Genomic DNA, 21,163 nt, shown 5'->3' on the forward strand with positions numbered 1-21,163 from the left:
TCAGCTGGTAAAATCTAATCTTAAAGGAGTCATTCTGAAGTCATCTAGATTTGGGTCTTATGCTGGGTTTGGTGGTACTATTATTTTTTATATTTAAGCCAATGGCAAGTCTCCTGATGGTAAACTTTTTTAAACCAACAACTTTCTAAGAGTACAAAGCTAGAAATACAATTTTCATATTGTTTTGATTCATTTTTAAAGCTATCATCTGTCCCCTACTTTGACAAAAGCCTAAATTCATAATAGTTATGGATATGCCCTAAATCATTACTAGTTTCAATAAAATATAAAGTATGTCTATTGACACTTTTAAAAATAAGAAACAAAAATATTAACAATGGCAGTAACAAGCAATATCACACTACTATTAATTATAAACTTTTTATGATTTATAAATATTACAAAATAAACACCAATACATTTCCTTCCTTGCCTTTCATTTATAAAAATTACACCATTTACTTAATTCAAAGGTCAACAAATTTACTTTGTATCACTCATTGTACTTTAAAGCAAGAATTACATAACTAAAGGTGATCTTAGAGATCATCTAGACCATTTTCAGGTACTTGTGAATTCTCTTTTCACTAGTGGGGATGAATCTGCAGTAAGTGATATATAAGCTTTTGCCTGATCTCCCTAATGACCAATATCAAATAACTTTTTACATGGCTAGTAAAGAATGCAGCGTATAATTAATCCAGTGTGATGGTCATTAGCATAGTTCACCAGATATGTCCTATGATCAATACTTGGAGACACTTGAAGGATTACACTTCTTGGTTCTCTTGTGGATGCAGGGCAGGTGATTCTTTTTGGCCAATGAGTTGTGGGCAGAACTAATTAGTCACTTTTGGAGAAAGGCCTTTTAAATGTGGCCCTCAAGGGTTCTGTTTCCTTCTGCCACAGGAAAGGGGAATACTCCTGGTGGCAGCTGTTCCATTCACTCTGGAACTCTGGAACAAAGGGAATACAAAGCAAAGCTCTAAATTATCTTGATGGGCAAGGAGCACAAGTAAGAAATAAGCCATGTGTAACCTGACCTACCGCACAATTGTCCAGCAATTTAGACACTTCAAAGGAATGTTTATTAAATCACAAACATTTTATGTCAACATTCTACATCAATATTTTACGTCTGCTGTGAGTAAATGTCAGTGGTAAATTCAGAGCAGGATATTGTAAATTTGGGTTATTACGCGATCCTGGCCAAACTATGACTCTTAGGCCTCATTTCAAAGAAGAATAATAGTAATGTCTGACATTTCTCGGGCACTCATAATGCACCAACATTGTTGTCAGTACTTTAATCTACATTGACTCATTCCTTACAATGAGCATGAATTTCATCAACCCATCTCCATGGAGTTAAGAAGGAATGAATTAGTTTTCTAGCAAATAATCCTGATATATTAATTGGGAGTTTCCCAGGACAAATAAGCTACTCTATCCTTAAATGATACATTCCTTGTTTCAGACTTTTCAATTTGAATTACAGAGATCTGAAAGCATGTTTAAAGCAATGAAGAACCTGAAGTATTTGATCCCAGAGCTGGCAATAATGAAGAAGAAAAGATGACTGTTAAAAATAGATTTGTGTATATAACAATTTGAGGAAAATCTGATCATGGTAGTAGATACACCTCACCTACCATAGTGCTGTGGGTGGAGGCTCCAAAGACCTTGCCCTCCATCATCAAGTACCTTCCAAGTCTTTTTTGGGCCTGCCATCCAGGCCAGGAAACCAAACAGTTCTAAGAAATCCTAATTCCACTGGAATTGAGAACAATCCAAAATGATAGTGGTTATATAAGAGATTGGATTAAATATAATCTAGTATGATGGGTGCATATTTAAAGAACTTGGAAGACAAAACTTTAAAACAATCACTTGAAGGAAAAGTTAGTTGTCAAAGGAGACAATTTACTGTACTAGACCAATTTCATGTGACCATTAGAAGGTTTGGAACAGCTACTGAAAACCAGGGATTAAATGTGCACTTTGATTTTTCCTATTGTTTGTTTAATTTAGAACAAGAGTAGTTACTCCTATCAGTACTCCTTTACTCTTCCAAACTCAAGTTCTCTCTTTCTTTCTGTGCCAATCTCTTCCAAAATACCCATCCATATTTCTATTATTCCCTTGCTAAAATATTAGTATCATTAAATAAAAATGTTTTCATGTATAGCCTTTGCTCTGTTGTAAGTTAAGTGAAAGACTCCTGTCCCAAGAGAAATTTAGACTTAGCTAATAAAGTGCTTGACTGATTTAGTCCCACTGTATCCTGTCAGTACAATGCAGATGCTTAACGAATGCTTGGGGGATAAAGGAACAGCATTATTGCTTCCCAGTGGGTATCAATTATCAAGTCAACTCCAGACTGTCTTACTATATTTTTAAATATTCAGACAAAATATAGAAGCTAAGTTACAATGAGTAGAAATTTCACTTGAAATCCACCCTGACTCTTCAGCTAGTCAGCTTCTCTTTCACACAGTTTTATCTGACTGAGTGTACTGTTAATATGCTCCTGTCAGCCTCCCTCACTCTGATTTTCTCAGGGTCACTCACTACGGTTGCATCAACTAAGCTGCTCACCCTAGCTCCCAATCAAGCAAGGTAGGCAATATTTAAACAGCTCTGGCTCCTCCTATAGGAGGCCTTAGCTTTTAACCCACCTCCCAGATCCAAGATACCAGAGCTGAATTCTAGACTCCCAAATTTCCTTTATACAACTAGAAAAGGCCCAGAATTCTAGATCTCAGGGTTGGTCTTCTGCTTTGGTTCTTGTTCCTAGTACTGCTCTAGCCAATTCTGGCTTGGGGATCAAGTCCTATCCTTGACTCCCAGCCCAGTGGCTGCTTGTAATAAGACAGCTCATATTTCTGAAATTAGAACCCTATCCCAAAGCCCCAGAAGGACCCACCTCCTACATGGCAACCGCCTACCTGCTTTCTGAATACCTGTGTCACATGCCCCATGAATGGGGGATCTGCTGCCAACACATCAGGATGGCATCTGGGTCTGTAACCCCTTTGACTCTGCTTTGTCCAGCTCTTGATCTGACTTTCAAATTGGGTCAGCTCTCTCCGTATCTGACCCACTCTCTACAGATGTCAGGTAAGGTTGTGACTCAGTCCCACATCTGCCTCCATACACCCTGAAAAGCCATCATACCTCTCTAGGCTTAAGATACAACTACTAGAATTCTAATTATTTTTTCCTAGACTGTTTATTTCCTAAAAATAATACTAGGCCTTTGGTCATTTGAATTAATAGTGTCATCTTTACCTATGATGGTATCTTAAAATATTAGCTAATGCTAAAGTATTTATTACTATTTTTTGGACTTATGCTGATTTTTATGATACCTGACAATATCTATCTACAGCTCAAACAACTTTTCTTCTTTATATCGCTGGACTAATAAGCAGCGAGACCATGAAATAAAATGTGAATCTGAATCCCAACTCTAGCACTCGCTAGTTCCCTAAATAAGTAAGATGTTTAAGCTAAGCCTCAGGTTTCTCATTCACAAAACTGAGATAGAGATAACAGCAAACTAAAGAATGGTGTGAGACACTAAATACAGTTCCTGGTACATAGTAAGCACTAAAAGGTTAGCAATCAGCAGCAACATCCACAGGTTTACATTGCTTATTTGTAATGTAAAGTATTAAAGTATTAAGAGAGGAGCCCAGCTGAAGTGGCTCAGCTGGATGAGTGACATCCCATGCACTGACGGCTGCTGGTTCAATTCCCGGTCAGGGCACATACCTGGGTTGTGGTTTGATTCCCAGTCGGGGAGCGTACAGAAGGCAACTGACCATTGTTTTTCTCTCACATCGATGTCTCTCTCTCTGTCTCTCTCTCCCTCCCTCCCTTCCTCTAAGCATGGCAGGAATAGGGAGCTTTATTCCTTATGTTCTTCAAAGGGGAAACTTTCATAATACTCTCTTGTCAAATCCTTCTCAGCGCAAATCACTCTCCTCCTAAAACAAAACAAATCCTCTCTCCTTCATTCCCATCCTTCAAACCTTAGTTCAAATGTAATCTCCTCCATGAAACCTTCCCCAATTCACTCAGCTAGAGTTTCATGCTTCCCTAACATGGACTTCTCTTTCTGCGCTGCAAACCGTATTTGTTCCCATCCCCTCCCCACGCAGCCTACGCGTGCTCCTTAAGAGCAAGCCTGTAACCTACTTGAGTCTACTTCCAACATCTAGCACAAAAGCAAGATGGGTGGCAGATGAGAAGTTCCTGGTACCCTGCCCTGCTGCAGGCAGAACATCAGGATCATGGCTCCTAACTACTGGGGCAACATGCCGCCCAGTTTAAAAAACCTGAGGAAAGCCACAGATGCTCATCCTAGAAAAATACATACACACGCACTCACTCAAAAAAAAAAAACCTACATAAGAAAAGAACATTAAGCTAAAAGTCAAAAGATCTGGATTCTTGATTCTACTCCTTGGTTCTGTCAAAAACTCCAAGTTCTCAAAGAAGTCACTTAATTTCTCAACTAATAAAGTGAAAATAAATGCTCATTTGCCCTTCAACCATCCTTCATTAGATGTCTGTAATAAAAAAATACATAAATACTAAAAATGTGGAATAATTCTGAAGTTAAAATTGTTATATACAAGCAAATTATTTTTTAGATTGCCTCACAGCTTGATACTTTTATAGCTCTCTATTATGCCCAAAAAAACATGCTGTGAAATAAATTGACTGTTTACTACAACAGCTAAAAGAACAGTTGTTTTTTTCCAAAACCCCAAAGGCCCTGTAGTTTACATACCCAAGAGGGGTGAGCACAACAAGTATAAAGAAGCAAAGATGAATAATCCAATTAATTCACATTTGTTCACACCACTGACTACAGAGAACTTTGATAACAATATGCTTTTGTACTAACAAACCTGTAATACAATTGACCAGTATCCTTTGAGATGTTTAGATTCTACAAGTCAGGGATTCTTGATAACAGTCTGAATATTCTCTTCTCTCTTGTTTGACCCTATCACCAACTGTCATAAGTGGGCTAGAGTCAACAGAGCTCCCCCCTTCAAAATGGGAAGCTATGAAATTAACTAATGGGGGCTGACTTTAATATAAAAAGTCACCCTGGCCAGTGTGGCTCAGTTGGTTGGAATACTGTACCCAACACTGACAGATGGTGGGTTTGATTACCCATCAGGGCACATACCCAGGTTTCGGGTTCTATCCCCGGTCAGGGCAGGTACAGGAGGCAACCTATCAATATTTCTCTCTCTCCCTTCCTCTCTCTAAAAATCAATAAAAACATATCCTTGGGTGAGGATTAAAAAAAAAGCAAATTGTCAGACAGCCACTGTGAAGATCCTTACTGGCTCCACAGAAACAGCCCAAGTTAGGAACCCTGGGCCATCCTCTACATTTCAAATCTTCCGAAAGCTGGAGAAGGCCATGCGCACACCAAGGCCAGCCCTCTGTCAGTGGCCCTACTCTACACCTACCAGCAACTCAAAAGGTAGGGTCCTCCTTGCCAGTCTAGGCCTTTCTCTGTACCCATGCCAATATTTTACAGATATTAACGTAAAATAGAAAAGCAACAAGCTGTGTCTATATAGCCTGAATGTTTTGACTGCCTGAATGTGGGAATGCTATAAGAATATCTACAAATTCTTATCTGCTTAACTAACTCCAGTGAACCAGGAATCCACAAAAATAAACCTTTTGGGGAAAACCACAAATTTGCTTTGTTGAGTCTTAAAGCAGGTACAGGTTTTTGTCTAGAAGTAAAGGCACCAAGGCAGATGTAAGAATGCCCAAGTCCTAAGTCTGTCCTTCCAAAACTCAACAACAACAAACACCTTCACCTCCAGCCAGCCAATCCCGATCTTCTTAGGCTTCCTGCCCAAAGCAAGAGTGCTTCTAATACCAGGAAATGATGTGCTTGCTGGTCTTAAATACAAATGGGGGAAGAACAAGAGAAATGACTCAACTGATTGGTTTATCTATATGCTTGTTTATTTTAGCCATCCCCTAGTCAGCCTGGGACAGTACAGATGCCAGGCAATTGGCCTTGTTCTTCTAAGCAACCTCTGCAGAGCTCAGCGGGTGCTCTACTGTTAGGCGCGCCATTCCTACTCCCTCCACCAGTCAACACCTAGTCAGCTCTAGACCCACCCAACTTGCTAGCCACTCTTCTATTTCTTTCAGTTCTACCCACTACCACCCCTTAAGTCAAAAGAAGCCGTCTTTTTTGTCCTTCTTTGGCTCATCTAAACTATAACGCTGCCTTTTTACTTTGTCAAATGACCTCTAAGAATACTTCCCTTCTCTTGGCCAAGCCTTAATGCACTCCTCTTATCTTCTCGGGCCTGGTAACACTGTGCTAGAGGATGCTTTAAAGAAAAGGGGAAGTGAACTGAGTCAACCTATCTTCCTAGGGCCCGGAACCAACCGTTAGCTGTGCTTTCAAGGAATCAAGGGGAGGAGACTATATTGACAATAGGCAGTGGGCAGGGTTCTGGATTAGGATAATTCACTTTCATAAAACACTCTGCACTTAACTTCACAGCATTAATCAAAATTATCCTTAGTCCTGGCCAGGTGGCTCAGTTGGTTGGAGTGTCATCCCATACACCAAAAGGGTGAGGGTTCAATTCCTGGTCAGGGCATATACCTAGGTTGCAGGTCGGATCCCCAGTCGGGTGTGGTGGGGCACATACGGGAGACAACCGACTGATGTTTCTCTCTCACATCCATGGTTTTTTTTTCTCTCTCTCCCCTTTCCTCTCTGTCGTAAATCAATTAAAAAAACATATCCTCAGGTGAGAATTAAAAAAAAAAAAAAAAATTATCCTTAAATTTGTATAAGTGCAATTAGTATGTGTCTCCTCCTGCCTGCACTCCCCACCAGACTAAAAGCTCTGTGAGGGCAAGAACTATATCATCTTGATCATGACTAATTCCCTGCGCCCTACAGACGCTTGGCACACAGGTCTAACTCAATTACTGTAGCCCTATCAGATAAAAAAGAATTAAACTTATGCCTCAACAAAGCTCTGGTATAAGGTAATACTTCCCACATTTCTGGACAAGTTAATAATAACTAACGTTTCTTGAACTGCTACCATTGATCTGGCATCATTCTAAGATTCTTACTAGTATTCTTATTTAATCCTCTTGACAAACCTATAAAGCAGGTACTGTGCTCATTCCCATTTTCACGAGGCATTTGAGGCACAGAGAGATTATATCATCTGCAAAGTACGTGATGAGGAGAGTGCAAGCAGGACAACTCAGATCATTCGACGTCTGCTCGCCAGACACTTCTATGTCCTGAGCATCATGGGGCCTGTTTCTGAGGCAACCACAGGGCTTTAGGAGCCCATAACTGCTTCAGTTTATGATGCCTCATTGATGGACCATGAATACAAAAGGCCCTGAGAAGTCTATAATTAGAAAATGAAAATTTAACTCACCTTCCACTGTTCCTCCGGAAGCAGCTTCACGACCACCACGTCCCCATTCAAGGCTCTATTACGAGCGACAATCCCATCAATAAAAATGTCTCGATCACCATCCTAGGTTGGAGAAAGAAATAATCAGCTTACCAAAGCTTATAACCAAAAATTACTTCCTTGGTTTAAAAACTGTAGACTCCCCAGTCTGTCCACTGATTTAATAGGAACACTGTACATAGCCACAGGCAGACCTAGAGAGAGCTCACTCCCTCTGGAACTAATAGAAGTGGTGATGAACACATAAGAGCAGATTAACAAAATACTAACAAATGACCAAGTAAGAGGAGATCTACTGCAGGCAGGACAAAATCAAACAAGCAAAAACACATGAAGCAAAAAACTGGGATTGCATGCTTTCCTAACTCAAACAAGGAGTAGATTATCCTTGAGTTGTCCTTTTTCTGTTTTAAATAAAATAAAGCATGCTGATATCTTTTCTACACTAGCTGAATTTTTTTAAAATAAGGCTAAGAGTAAAAAAAAGAAGGTTTGCAAGAAAACAGAACAACAACGTATAATCCCTCAAGAACATGGAGAGCAGATGCTGCAAGAGCTCTAGAATGCGGGTTCTCTAAGAGGAAAGCAGCAAAATCATACTCCCCCAACATCCCCCGACACACACAAGAAAGTGGCAGAGGGAATACTGAGGCTGTTTTTATGGAGCCCTAAGTAGATGGCAAAGAAGAAAAGAAAAGGGACATAAAATGAGATTCATAAAGCATTCTCACGCTCCACTTCTCCCACCAACTTAGGAGCTGGGTGAACTCAAAACCGTGGATGCAACAAAGCTTGGACACATTCACCTCAATCATGTGCTTATAAACAACCCCTTTAAGCAAAGTAGCCCCACTGAACTCCCCAGGTATCAATGGCTAAACTTAAATTAGTGCCAGGCTACTTTACAAAAATAAGCCAAATTTTACAAAAACACTTAAATGGAAAACACAGCTAAGGAAAAGCATACCTTCAACAGCAAGTAAAAAATTAAGTATTTTCAAAACATTTCATCAACAAACACGCAAACATGTACTCTTATCCCTGTATCCTTCCAAAAGTTTATCTATGTGCTTCTTTTCAGAGGGTAAGAGGGAAGTTAATTTTTCTTAAATAGCAAACAGACTTGGGAAACTCAAAATTTTCTAATAGACACTTGATATAGAATGGATTTAACACTCAACAAATGACTACAGGTGATTACTATGACATTATAGTCAAAGTTAAAATTAGCATTCCAAATTCACCACCCCATGGGATTTCAGAACTCAGCAATTTTTATGGTTTCCCGTTACAAATCATTAGAGATCTTTTAGAACAGTCTTTCTGTTCAATTTCCAATCTAGCCATGGGCTGGCAGCTGTGGCCTCCATACTTTGCCAAGCCTGACCCACCCTAGTCCCTGAGGGCCAGCTACCATGTTAGCTGCAAAGACAGAATTACCGCAGTTGACCTCAAGACAAGCTTCTCAGAGAAATAAGAAAGAGGCAAGCAGTACACAGAGAGTGAACAACTAAAGTGTAGCACAACACCATCAATCACTGCCTTCTGCAATTTATAAAGCAACAGGATGTCTCCGGCTTCCTAAGAATGAAAAAGGAGCTATCTGAATGTAGGTCATCCTACCCATTATCATGTGTCAAAACATATGCAATGAGATGCCTCTTTCATAAGCAGTTATACCACCCTTAGACAGCTCAGAGATTTAAGATGATAAGACACTGGTATTGTCATGTTTCTATCCCAGGAAACCAAGAGAGGTAGGGCTGAGTTGAACATCAGACAACACATAAATCTACTGCATCACTACTCAGCTCTTATTTCATTCATTCAGAAGCCTGTATCTACTGTGCAGAATCTCTTAAAGATACAAAACATGGCAACACCTCAATGTTAAAACTTTGAGTCATCCCTCTTAACTACTTTTTAAGGCCAAAAGGTTCAGCCCTGGATGTGAGGGCAATCTGGCTGCAACATCTGTCACCCCACTGATGCCAGGGTTGATTCTGCTGATCTGGCTGGCTAGGTGGATGTCCTCTTCCTCCTTCACTACTCCATGTGTGTCCCTCCCGAGCTGTGCTCGGTCAAGAGGACAGGTTTCCCCTAAAGGAGAGGGCGGTTCTTCAGTCAAAGTAAACGAGTAGCTGCACCCCCTGCTAGAACCTCCAAACAAACTCTCAAGGTCCATTTGTAGGAGAACGTAGGGTAGTCAAGCTTCCAAGACTCCAATAGATACATTCAAATGAGGTACTGCATGTGGCAGTCTGCCTTTCTTTAAAAAAGAAAAAAAGGCTCAGCCCTTTATTTGAATGCCAGAAACCTTGCTTTACCCATCAGAGAGAAAAGGGGGAGGGAGGGATGGATAATGAACAACCCCAGAGGAAATAAACAGGGATCTGAGTAATCTAACTAAATATGCAGGAGGCTACAGGGGAGGGCAGCTCAGGATGCCAAGACGGTCAGAGCATCCTCCATCAATGGAATAGCTCCTTTTGGACTACAAATAAGTTCCACAGATATACAAAGAGCGCCTCCCATGACAAGATGCACCAAAAAGTTTCAAAAGTTCTTGCATCAACATAATTCATAATAGAAACTGTGCTTCTTATAAAAAGCCAGTTTTTTACATGGGGTCCATTTCTTTTTATCTTACGCCCAAATAGGATAAAAAGGCATCTTAATAATAACAAATCATCTTGGTTTGCTTAAAGTCACATGGCTTTATTCTAACTCTGTATCTTACTTTTATTCAGAACCCCAGGAGACTGGCAGTTACACATAAGTGACTTATCCCATGAATTTGGGGTTTGTCATAAGAAAATGAAAATCAACTTTCTATCAGTAGAAAGTATAATGAATCTAAGTCAAGTTCCCCCAAAACAAAGTATTTTCCTATACCTGATGATCAATTCACTTTTCCTAGCCTACTGACTTAAGTAGATATTTGAACACAGCAAATCACACTGCATAAGTTCACAATTATTTTTTAGAGTCAGTAAGAATGAACCTACATAATTTCATCAAATCTAGTCTATTTTTGACTTTCCAAAAACCTTAGAATTTTAAGGTTATGACAAACATTAGATAATATTTAATCCACCTCATTTTACAAATAAGAAAACTTCTATTTTTTACTGTCAGAGCTGAGGCTACACCTTCTTTAATATCAGTCACTGTCTTTACTCTCCTTGCTAAAGCAGGGACAGGCACATTCAAGCCCTGATTCTGACATCCGACCTTCTGGACTACCTGTGAGCATTTTTCCAATTCATACAAGTTCACACCTGACATGGGCATGAGCTGTGTATACTCAGAAATCCAGACCAGTGGTGGGATTTATCTACATGTAATTTACTGCCTCTACTATCTCCCTCTTACATTGCTTTTTTTTTCAATTATATGCAATATTATATTAGTTTCAGGTGTACAACATAGTGATTAGACATTTACATGACTTACAAAGTGATCACCCTGATAAGTCTAGTACCGATCTAACAGCAGACATAGCTATTACAATATTACTGACTGTATTCCCTTTGCTGTGCTTTACATCCCTGTGATGGTTCTGTAACTACCAATCTGTACTTTTTATTCCCTTCACCTTTTCCACCCAGCCACCCAACCCCATCCTATCTGGCAACTATCAATCTGTTCTCTGTATCTAAGAGTTTGTTTCTGTTTTGTTTATTTATTTCATTTTTTTGATTCCACATATAAGTGAAATCATACGGTATTTGTCTTTCTCTGATTTATTTCACTTAGCATAATAGCCTTCAGGTCCATCTATGCTGTCGCAAATAGCAAAATTTCATTCTTTTTTGTGGCTGAGCAATATTCCATTGTACATATGTACCACATCTTCTTTATCCATTCAGCTATTGATAAACACTTAGGTTGCTTCCATACCTTGGCTACTGTAAATAATGCTGCAATGAACATAGGGGTACATATATTCTTTTCGAATTAGTGTTTTAGATTGCTTCAGATAAGTACCCAGAAGTGGAATTGCTGGGTCATACGGTAGTTCTATTTTTAATCTTTTGAGGAATGTCCACGCTGTTTTCTATAGTGGCTGCACCAATTTACAATGTGCACAAGGGTGCCCTTTACTCCACCAATAGTGCACAAGGGTTCCCTTTACTCCACATCCTTATCAACACTTGTTGTTTGTGTCAGTAACACTTTTTATCTAATCCAATGGATAAGACCCATTGGACTTGAGATACAAATGTGAATCCTTGGCTTCTGGAGGAGAAGGAAAAGAAAGAACTAAACTGAGCTTGAAAATAGGTCGTAAGGTTACTATAATAACAATACCTGTGAAGTACATGACTAAACTTGTATTCTCACAAAACCTGTCATGTAACGTAATGAAATATGTTAAATGAAATATATTTATTCCATTCCCTCATCTAGAAGCAAAAGTTCATTCCTATGGTCTCTTCTACCTTGAAAAATCTGTAATTCTACTGCTATCCTGTTTACAGTGTCTGAGAAAAGTGAGGTCAGGAATTTAAGAACATTGCTCTACCAGCCTTGTACAATCACGCCTTATTCAGACGCCTACTGTAAACTGTATGTTAGAGTGAACTTCCCTTAACGGGAGAGAGCCCATTAAAATGAGTCATGAACATAAGGTAAAATGAGTCATTACCATAAGACCCAATGGTAAAGAGTCTTGTACCAAGTCCTATCACCTGCATAAAAGTGATGTGAGAAACCCTGACCAAAAAAAAAGCATTACACATTATTTTTGGACAACTTTGCAGATTAGCTCATGCAGTAGATCGAAAGTAGATAGCATATTTGGTTAGGAAAGATGAACGTAAATCAGTGGAAAACCCATAAATCCTTTTAAGCTATAAACCAAGGGTGTCCAATTACACAAACTAGTGGGTGTCTGCGTGGGTTCAGCTGCTCTGCAGCCTAGTAACAAATGCCACCCTTTTCATTTGAAGTGTGATTTTAAGACTGGCAGAAAGGGTTGTTAACCAAAGGCAAATTTTGTTTCAAGTTTGAAACAAACTTGCCCATCTTCAATTTTGTTTTACTACTCTGCTGTTTAGTTAGAATATATTATTTCAATTTCAGAGCACATCTAAAAAATTGAATGTGACATTAAGTTTATTATAAAATTATTGAACTTACCAGGGAAGGAATGAAGGCTTCATGAAACTTCTTTGGATTAATTCTCAATACACCCTTTAAAATAAAATAAACAATCCATGAAAATTTAACTAGTTATACATGTATAATTTTTCCATACTTATGTTATTCTCCAATAAAAAGTTTTTTAAATTAAACAGTTCGATTTAGAAAACAAGTTAGATTATGAGAACTATTCATTAGATGCGTGAAAAATGATTTGTACTGGTGTCTGTAACGCAGGGTTCCATCAACTCTGAAAGCTCACACTGGTGCCTTGCGGTAAACAGGCAGCGGTGAGGAGCAACAAAGCCTGGAGCAGAGTGGAAGAGTGGCAGCTATTGGGATTTTATGTGCCCCTACATGCTAGTCTTCAAATTTAAACTTTTGCTTTAAGAACAAGGTAATCAGGAATTACGCCTCACTACATAATGGCCTTTTTAAGTCTCTAAAACCTTTCCACAACTGCTTGTTTCTGTGACAATTTTCAAAGTGATACAGGTTGATTTCCAGCCAGGATACTTAGCCTCAAGGGATTAGATGCGTATTTTTTACTCTGGTTCCTCTGCAGAGTTGAAGGAGTCAATAATTCAAAGTGGTCCAGAACCAGCTCTTAATGTAAATGGGGATCCTGGATCCAACAGCCAGGCCACCCAGTCTGCCTTCAACTTCATGTTATTCCAGCACCAAATCTGGGTCTGCTTCTATTTATGCACAGGGTGCAGGTGGGGGCCACCCTCACTAACAGTTCAGTATTTCAGGCTCTTGCAGGAAGCTGTAACCCGCCCCACGTCCCAGCTGCATCTGAAGGCCACTGGAACACATGGAGGGAGGCTGTTATTTTCCTAAGAGCCAGACTCAAAGAGTATCTTGAGAAAGCATTTTAAATAACATTTCCCCCTAAAATGCTGAAAGACTCAAAGATACATAATTAACAAAATAGGTGAGTGCATAAAATAAAGCAGAAAATAATTCTTTCACTGGTGCACCATGTAAAAATTACAAATTTCCATGCAACAGTTTATACTACCATTAACATCCCAATAAGACTACTACAAATGCTCACTCAGTCCTTCATACTTATTTCTCAAATTCTGACCATGTTCAAGAAGGAGGTCGATAGTGTGGGAGAGTGATGACCAAGTTCAGCCCTTTTTAGAGTAAAGCATGGATGCTGTGAGGGTGCAGCTCACTTTCAGCTGGAGACACTAGGAAAGCTCCAGAAACAGTGTCTGACTTGATGAAGGAGAAAACTGCAGATAAATCAGAAAGGAATACAGGCAGAGGACACTGTGCAAGCAAGAGTGATTAAGAGGGCAAATGCTGCCCTGGCTGGATGGCTCGGTTAGTTGAAACACTGTCCTGTACATCAAAGGGTTGCGGGTTCAATTCCCAGTCAGGGCACATACCTCAGTTGAGGGTTTGATCCCCAGTTGGGGTGCATACAGGAGGCAACCAATCAATGTTTCTCTCACATCAAAGTTTCTCTCTCTCCCTTCTTTCTCTCTCACTCCTCCCTCTCTCTTCTTCTCTTTCTAAAACTCAATAAAATTAAATAAAAACACATCCTCGAATGAGGATTAATTTTTTTAAAAGAGGGCAAATGCCCTTCTCTTCAGACTGTAATTCTGCTTAGAGTAAGAGACAGAGGGGCTGGAAGAAAAGGCTGGCAAAGCTTGCTGAGGCCAGACCTCTTTTATGAACGTCATGGCAATTTCCCTTCTAGGACAGCTATTTCCTGTTAGGGGAGAGAGAGGGAAAAAGCTTACTCTAAATATTCATCCACTCACTCAACAAATATTCCTGATGACTAGCATGACCAGGATAAGCTAGTCATGAGGACACAGTGGACAGCAGTAAGTCTCTACCCTCATAGAGCTTACAGTCTAATGAGAAGACACTCCAAATAAACAAAAGTCAAGTCATTGAAGTTCATTTCTTTCCTGATTCCAGGCATTTTTTTCTGACCTAAGTTTTTATTTTTCGCAATTGCTCTTCTTCTATCCTCCCTTCTAGCTCAGTGGGCGATCAGTACATGACGTAGAGACGAGAATGCTGTCGGCCCTGAAAGTGCCTTTACTTACACAGCACTCAAATAGGCCAAGGCTGGGCTCAGGGGAGAGACAGGTTGCTCAGGGCTGCAACTAGGCTCTATTGAAAAGGACAGATATTGTTCATCAGTTTATTAAGTTCTTTAGATTCCATGTATGAGCGAGATCATGTGATGTTTGTCTTTCTCTGCCTGGCTTATTTCGCTTAGCATAATATTCTCCAAGTCCATCCATACTGTCCAAAAGGGTACAAGATCCTTCTTCTTTACAGCTGCGTAGTATTCCATGGTGTAAAGGTCCCACAGCTTTTTATCCACTCATCTACTGATGGGCACTTGGGCTGTTTCCAGTTCTCAGCTATTGTAAATTGTGCTGCTATGCACATAGGGGAGCATATATTCTTTCTGATTAGTGTTTTAGGATTCTTAGGGTATATTCCTAGAAGTGGGATCACTGGGTCAAAAGGCAGCTCCATTTTTCATTTTTCGAGGAACCTCCATATTGCTTTCCATAGTGCCTGCACCAGTCTGCATTCCCACCAGCAGTGCACTAGGGTTCCCCCTTTCCCCACATCCTTACCAGCACATGTCATTTGTTGATGGTAGCCATTCTTACAGGTGTGAAGTGATACCTCATTGTGGTTTTAATTTCCATCTCTCTGATTAGCAATGTTGAGCATTTTCTCATGTGTCTCTTGGCCATCTGTATGTCCTCTTTGGAGAAGTGTCTATTCAGGTCCTTTGCCCATTTTTTAATTAGATTGTTTGTCGTCCTCTTGCTGAGTAGTATGAGTTCTTTGTACACTTTGGAAATTAGCCCCTTATCAGATACATCCTTGGCAAATATGTTTTCCCAGATTGTGGGGTTCCTTTGTATTTTGAAGCTGTTTTCTTTTGCTGTGAGAAGCTTTTTAGTTTGATGTAGTCCCATATGTTCAATGACATGGAAGCATGGATCAGACTGACAAAGCTCAGAGGGACAGAGGAGGGTGGGTGGGTGGAGGGGGAGAGATTAAAGAATTTATACGCGTATATGCACAACCCAAGGACACGAACAATGGTGTGGAGAGGGACTGGGGAGGGGGGTGGGAAGGGGTGGAATGGGTTATTAGAGAGAAAAAGGGACATCTGTAATATTTTAAACAAAAATAAACACACACACACACACAAAAAAAGAATACAGTGCCCCCCGCCCTTATGCTCGGGGGATACGTTCCAAGACCCCCAGTGGTTGGCTGTAACCACAGATGGGACTGATACCAATATATACTGTCTTTTCCTATACATACATACCTATGATGAAGCTTAATTTATAAATTACCCTGTCTTCCCGATCCTGGTGAATGGCAACATCATCCATCCAGCTGCTCAGGAGCCATCTTTTATTCCTCCCTTTGCTTCGCCTTCCACATTTAATCCATCAGCAAGTCATGCCAGTTCCAGCTCCACATCCACCCACTTTTCTCCATCTCCACTACCACCCCTCCCCGTTCATATCTCCATATTTTCTTGCCTGGTATCCTTTGATGGCCTGCTATATGGTCTCCCAGCTTCCACTCTAGCCTACTTGTCTTACAATTGCCAGAGAGATGTTTTTCAGGCATAAAATAGGTCATGTCCTTCCCCTGCCTAGAATGAGGTGACTCCCCATCATGTCCAGTAGGCATCCTCCTTAGGCCTCAAAAACACCAAGCCTTTTTCTGCTTGCTGCTATTCTACTAGCTGATCTCTCTGACTATAATGTTCTTTTCCTAATTCTTCAAATGGCTGGCTCATTCTCACCCTTCAGATCTCAACTCAGAGATCACCTCCTCAGAGGTAATTATAGCGCTTGTCACAGGCTGTAATTTCCTCTTTATTTCTTTAGTTGTTTTTGCCTATCTCCCCAGTGAACTGCCTCTCTGTTATATGCCCGGCACTTAATAGGCAGTCAAGAAACATTTGTTGAGCTCTTAATTGTCTGCAGAGTTGAAATTCTCCCATCGCCCCTAGTATTAATGTTATGAATGTCATCTATTCCTTCTAAATCACTGGGCAGTACACTGTAAGGTCATCTCTATTCTTCTTTTTAATTCACACCCAAATGTCCTCTAGCTGATTTCACTCTTAACAATGGTGAAAATCCTAGAAGCTAGGCCATCCTGTCCTGTCTTCCTGACCTAGGGTTTCTTTTGAGGCCCCATAACAGCTTTACACAAATATTCTCTTCTAGGGGGAACTCTGACATCATGTCTTGGGCAGCTCTGGGGGCTCTGCCTGCACCACCTTGAGACAAAGCAACATCTGGGATTTTGAAACCAACCAATTCTACCATCTTCCTATCCATGTCACTTTGGTCATCACCCCAAATCTGAGCCCCTTCCAGGACTGCCTATCCCATACTCTCAATTTCTCTCAACATCTCCTATAACAACCTACCAACACTGAACCTATATAGAGAGAAAGGATATGTGTTCTTTGATGTGGAGACTTGTTTACAAAAAATTTTCAAAACTACATGTACATGATTATGGGTTATTGCTGGTCAGTTCAAACAGGAAAGAGATTTCTTGGTCACTTTGAACTCCTCTTCCTCACATTGGAAAAAACACTCATGAAATGTCAAATCATCAAAGTACTGAAAGGAAACAAAAATATTATTCTACTCCTATTTTTAAATATCTCAGTATCTCTCATTAAAAGCTGCTCCTCTGGAAAAGAAAAAGGATACAAGAGCCTGGCCGGGCGTGGCTTGGTGGCTGAGCGTCAGCCTAGGATCCAGGAGATCGGGGTTCGAGTTCCGGTCAGGGCACGTGCCCGGGTTTCGGGCTCGGTCCCCAGCAGGGGGTGCAGGAGGCAGCCAATCAATGACTCTCTCATCATTGATGTTTCCCTCTCTCTCTCTCCCTCTCCCTTCCTCTCTCTGAAATCAATAAAGACATATTAAAAAGAAAAAAGAAAAAGGGTATAACAGTATACTTATGTTTGCATACAAAAGTTAAATATAAGTATATTTAATAAGTTTAATTTTCTCCAACAACATTAAAAAATCTTTTATTGTCTAGCTCTTTACCTTGCCCATCAAGGGCTGCACACATAAAGTTTTTATCAGAAAGCAGATGGGCTCTGTTTCTTTGCCTATGAAAATCTTATTTACAGTGTTGTATATTTCACACAGTGACCTCATATCTGGAACCTGTTCCTTTCCCATCTGCAAAGGACAACTGTTCTCATCTGTGAGGGGAGGCTCTGGCTAGAGTCTCATGATGTCACAGGCCAGGAGGAATCACTTAAAAACGCTTGGAAATGAGAGTTGTTATATTGATCAGAGGTTTTTGTTGTTTTACTTTACTATCAGTAAAGAGTTGCTTCAAAAGCAAAAATTAATAGGCAGGAGCAAAAACTAATACAATTGTAGAATATTTCCCTCACATTATCTGTGTAAATTCTATAACCAAAATTATAAGCAATTTTTCTTTCAAGTTATAACAACCAAGATTTCCATGACTCTTCTGTAAGTACCTTGATCCTTTATGCAGTCAGTAAATAAATATTTATTCATTATAAATGTATTAAGCATCAACGAAATGCCAGATATGTGGGAATAAGATATGATCCTGACCACAAGGAAGAGAACAGTCTATTTGAGGAAACATAAATGTCAGAAAATCATGATAGGTTTAAAATAAAGGGTAAACCAAGAAGTCAGCTTCAGGAAAGTGGTAATGGCTGATTTTGTGGAGAGTTAAAGTGAGGCCTCTTAAAGGGGGTGACATTTAGATAGGGACTTAAAGGTCAAGTAAAATGACATCAAGATAGTGGGACAAGGCATTCCAAGCACCAGGAACAGTGTGTAGAGTTACAGAGGAATGAAAGAGCAGGGTCTTTACAGGAACAGTCTAAAGATCAGGGTGAATGGAGCGGAGCGTACCTGGAGGAAAGCGCAGGGGATGAGAACGGGAAAAGCACAACAGGTCCTCCTACGTGGGGCAAGACGAGGGCCAAGAAACTGTAATAAAATAGTTTAGGGTATGGGCCGAACAATAAACAGCATGTGAGTGGATTAATGAGTAGACAAACGTCCCAACTCTCCTAAGAGAGGCCTGTCAAAGAAATACAAGGGAAGCTTTAAAAAAAGAGCCATAGGACTTCTAAAGTCAGAAAGATCAACTCATTTGTTAAAAACAGTTTTCGATTCAAGAGTCTATATTAATCACATGTGCACTTGACCGCAGGTAAATACAAAAAGGTGATAAAAAGGAATAGAAGACTCCCTGCTCAGTGTAGCCCAATGGTTAGAGCATCGGCCCACGCACCAAAGGGTCTCGGGTTCAATTCCTGGTAAAGGGCATGTACCTGGGTTGCAGGTTTGATCTGTAGCCCCTGTCAGGAGGCATTTGATCGATGTGTCTCTCTCACATCGATGTTTCTCTCTCTCTTCCTCCTTCCCTCCCTTCCACTCTCTCTAAAAGTCAATGGAAAAATATCCTCGCATGAGGATTAACAAAAAAAAAAAAAAAAAAAAGGAAGGAAAGATGACAGTATCTATTAATTGGCTGTATCTTCAACCAAAAACACAAATATAGAGGCTGAGCTCACAGAATGAGGAAAAATGGAGCACAGTCAACATTTTCAAGGGAGCCAGGTAACACACAGCAGTGTTTCATACTAATCCAAGAACTGTGAAATGAACTTAACTCACAGAATATGTGGGGCTCTGCCCACCTCTCCATCGCACTACCTACTACCTGCCTCACATTTCACACCTAAGGAGACCTAGCTGCCTACTCCATACTGTTTCACAAATTCATGTCTTCATTAGCGCCACTACTCTCCATATCTCCTTCCTACACACATACCACTCACTTAATAGATCCAAACTGGTGATCCTTCAATATCCATGGCAGATGTCACCACCCCCCATTTCCCAATTTCCCCCAAACAGTCTCTCATATCCCCTGGTGACACTTTTATCTGAGCACTTACTATCTATTCTCAAATCATCTATTCACATGACTGCCTGCCCCCCACTGGGCTGCCAGCTCAAAGTACACAAAGGCAGCTTCATCTACCTTCATCTTGAGAGCACCCATACACATGCTCTTAACTATAGACTGTGCTTGGCTAACAGTGGGTGCTCCACAAATGTTTGCTGAGCCAAACTGCTGTACTAGCTTGTATAAGTACTTCGTAAACCATAAAGCACCCAACAAATATTGTTTGCTGCTGTTTACTGTTTCCTTTCCAATCTTACTCTCCGTCATTCAGCTTTCAGGTACTCAAGGCAAATTGAACTATCAATGCTTCTTACAGTCCAACCCTATTTCCCACTTTTGTCTGAGTAGCTCACAGTGGTCCCTCCATTTATAAAGCTCTTTCTCTTATCTCTACTTACTCAAATAGCACCAATCCATGGCCTGGATAAAAAATATCCCTTCTGCCCGGCTGGGCGTGGCTCAGCGGTTGAGCATCGACCTAGGATCCAGGCGATCGGGGTTCGATTCCCGGTCAGGGCACATGCCCGGGTTGCGGGCTCGATCAATGACTCTCTCATCATTGATGTTTCTATCTCTGTCTATCCTCTCCTTTCCTCTCTCTGAAATCAATATAGATTTAAAAAAAAAAAAAAAAATCCCTTCCAATAAAACATTGCTTGACAACCTTAACTGGAAGTAACAGCTCCTGCCTCTCAAATTTCAGAACACTATGCTGTCTCTGTCTTGTGGTGCCTGCTACCTCTAATTGCACTGTGGGTCTAAGAAGTAGGAAGCCCTGTGCCTGTTACATCATCATTTCTTTCAAAGCACACAGCACAGAAAAATAAACACTTTCCTGAGTAAATAGATTACTTCTGATTCAAGGAATAGCCTTCTAATATGATTTAAGCACCTGGATAAGTGTTCCTCTCTTCAAGCCTTCTGAAACATCCTCCTTGGACATGTAATTTTCAAATATGCTCTTTTTCTTCCCTCGTGTAGACTTGTTCTTTGACTTTCTGTCACCTGGAGAAGCACCACCACCACGTGGGCCAACCACAGAGGACACACCTAGAAACATGAGGCAGTAATCAACTCTTTCCTCAATCAAACATCTCTGTATTTTCAAAACTAGAGATATTTTACCTTTTTTTTAATTTAGAGAGACCAACAAGAAAATGAGACTCCCTGATAAAGATTTCAAATAGTCACAAGAAAGAACAGGTACGAAAACATGAATAAAATATATATAGATGAGACCTGAGTTTTAAATCAGCACCATAATATGCATGGAATATAATCTGAATAATGGGTTTAGCATGCTTTCTGTTTATAGGCACAAACTTTTTTAAAATAGGAATTACTAAAAGATTGCCATTTTTCAAGAGGAAATTAAATAGCTGTATTCAGTATAACAACAAATTAAGAAAATAAGAAACAACAATTCTAGAATAAATAACACAGAAAAATATTTAACAAGTCACCAGAAGAATTATAGGTCCCTT

At 40.1% G+C, this 21,163-nt stretch overlaps 1 protein-coding gene across 5 annotated transcripts in view; it reads right to left on the reverse strand.

The window, feature by feature from the left end:
- The window catches only part of DIS3L2 (DIS3 like 3'-5' exoribonuclease 2), a 213,744-nt gene that overhangs the window by 162,516 nt on the left and 30,065 nt on the right, over positions 1–21,163 (reverse strand). For all 5 annotated transcript variants that reach the window (XM_087819517.1, XM_087819515.1, XM_087819516.1 and 2 more), the window contains 3 exons: positions 20,572–20,729; positions 12,657–12,710; positions 7,473–7,574 (listed from right to left, as the gene is read on the reverse strand). In XM_087819517.1, the coding sequence (XP_087675643.1) occupies positions 7,473–7,574; positions 12,657–12,710; positions 20,572–20,729 (314 nt within the window). The remainder of the gene's footprint in view (positions 1–7,472; positions 7,575–12,656; positions 12,711–20,571; positions 20,730–21,163) is intronic.

Source organism: Miniopterus natalensis, chromosome 8 (assembly GCF_054644295.1).
Source record: "Miniopterus natalensis isolate mMinNat1 chromosome 8, mMinNat1.hap1, whole genome shotgun sequence".
Lineage (NCBI taxonomy): Eukaryota > Metazoa > Chordata > Mammalia > Chiroptera > Miniopteridae > Miniopterus > Miniopterus natalensis.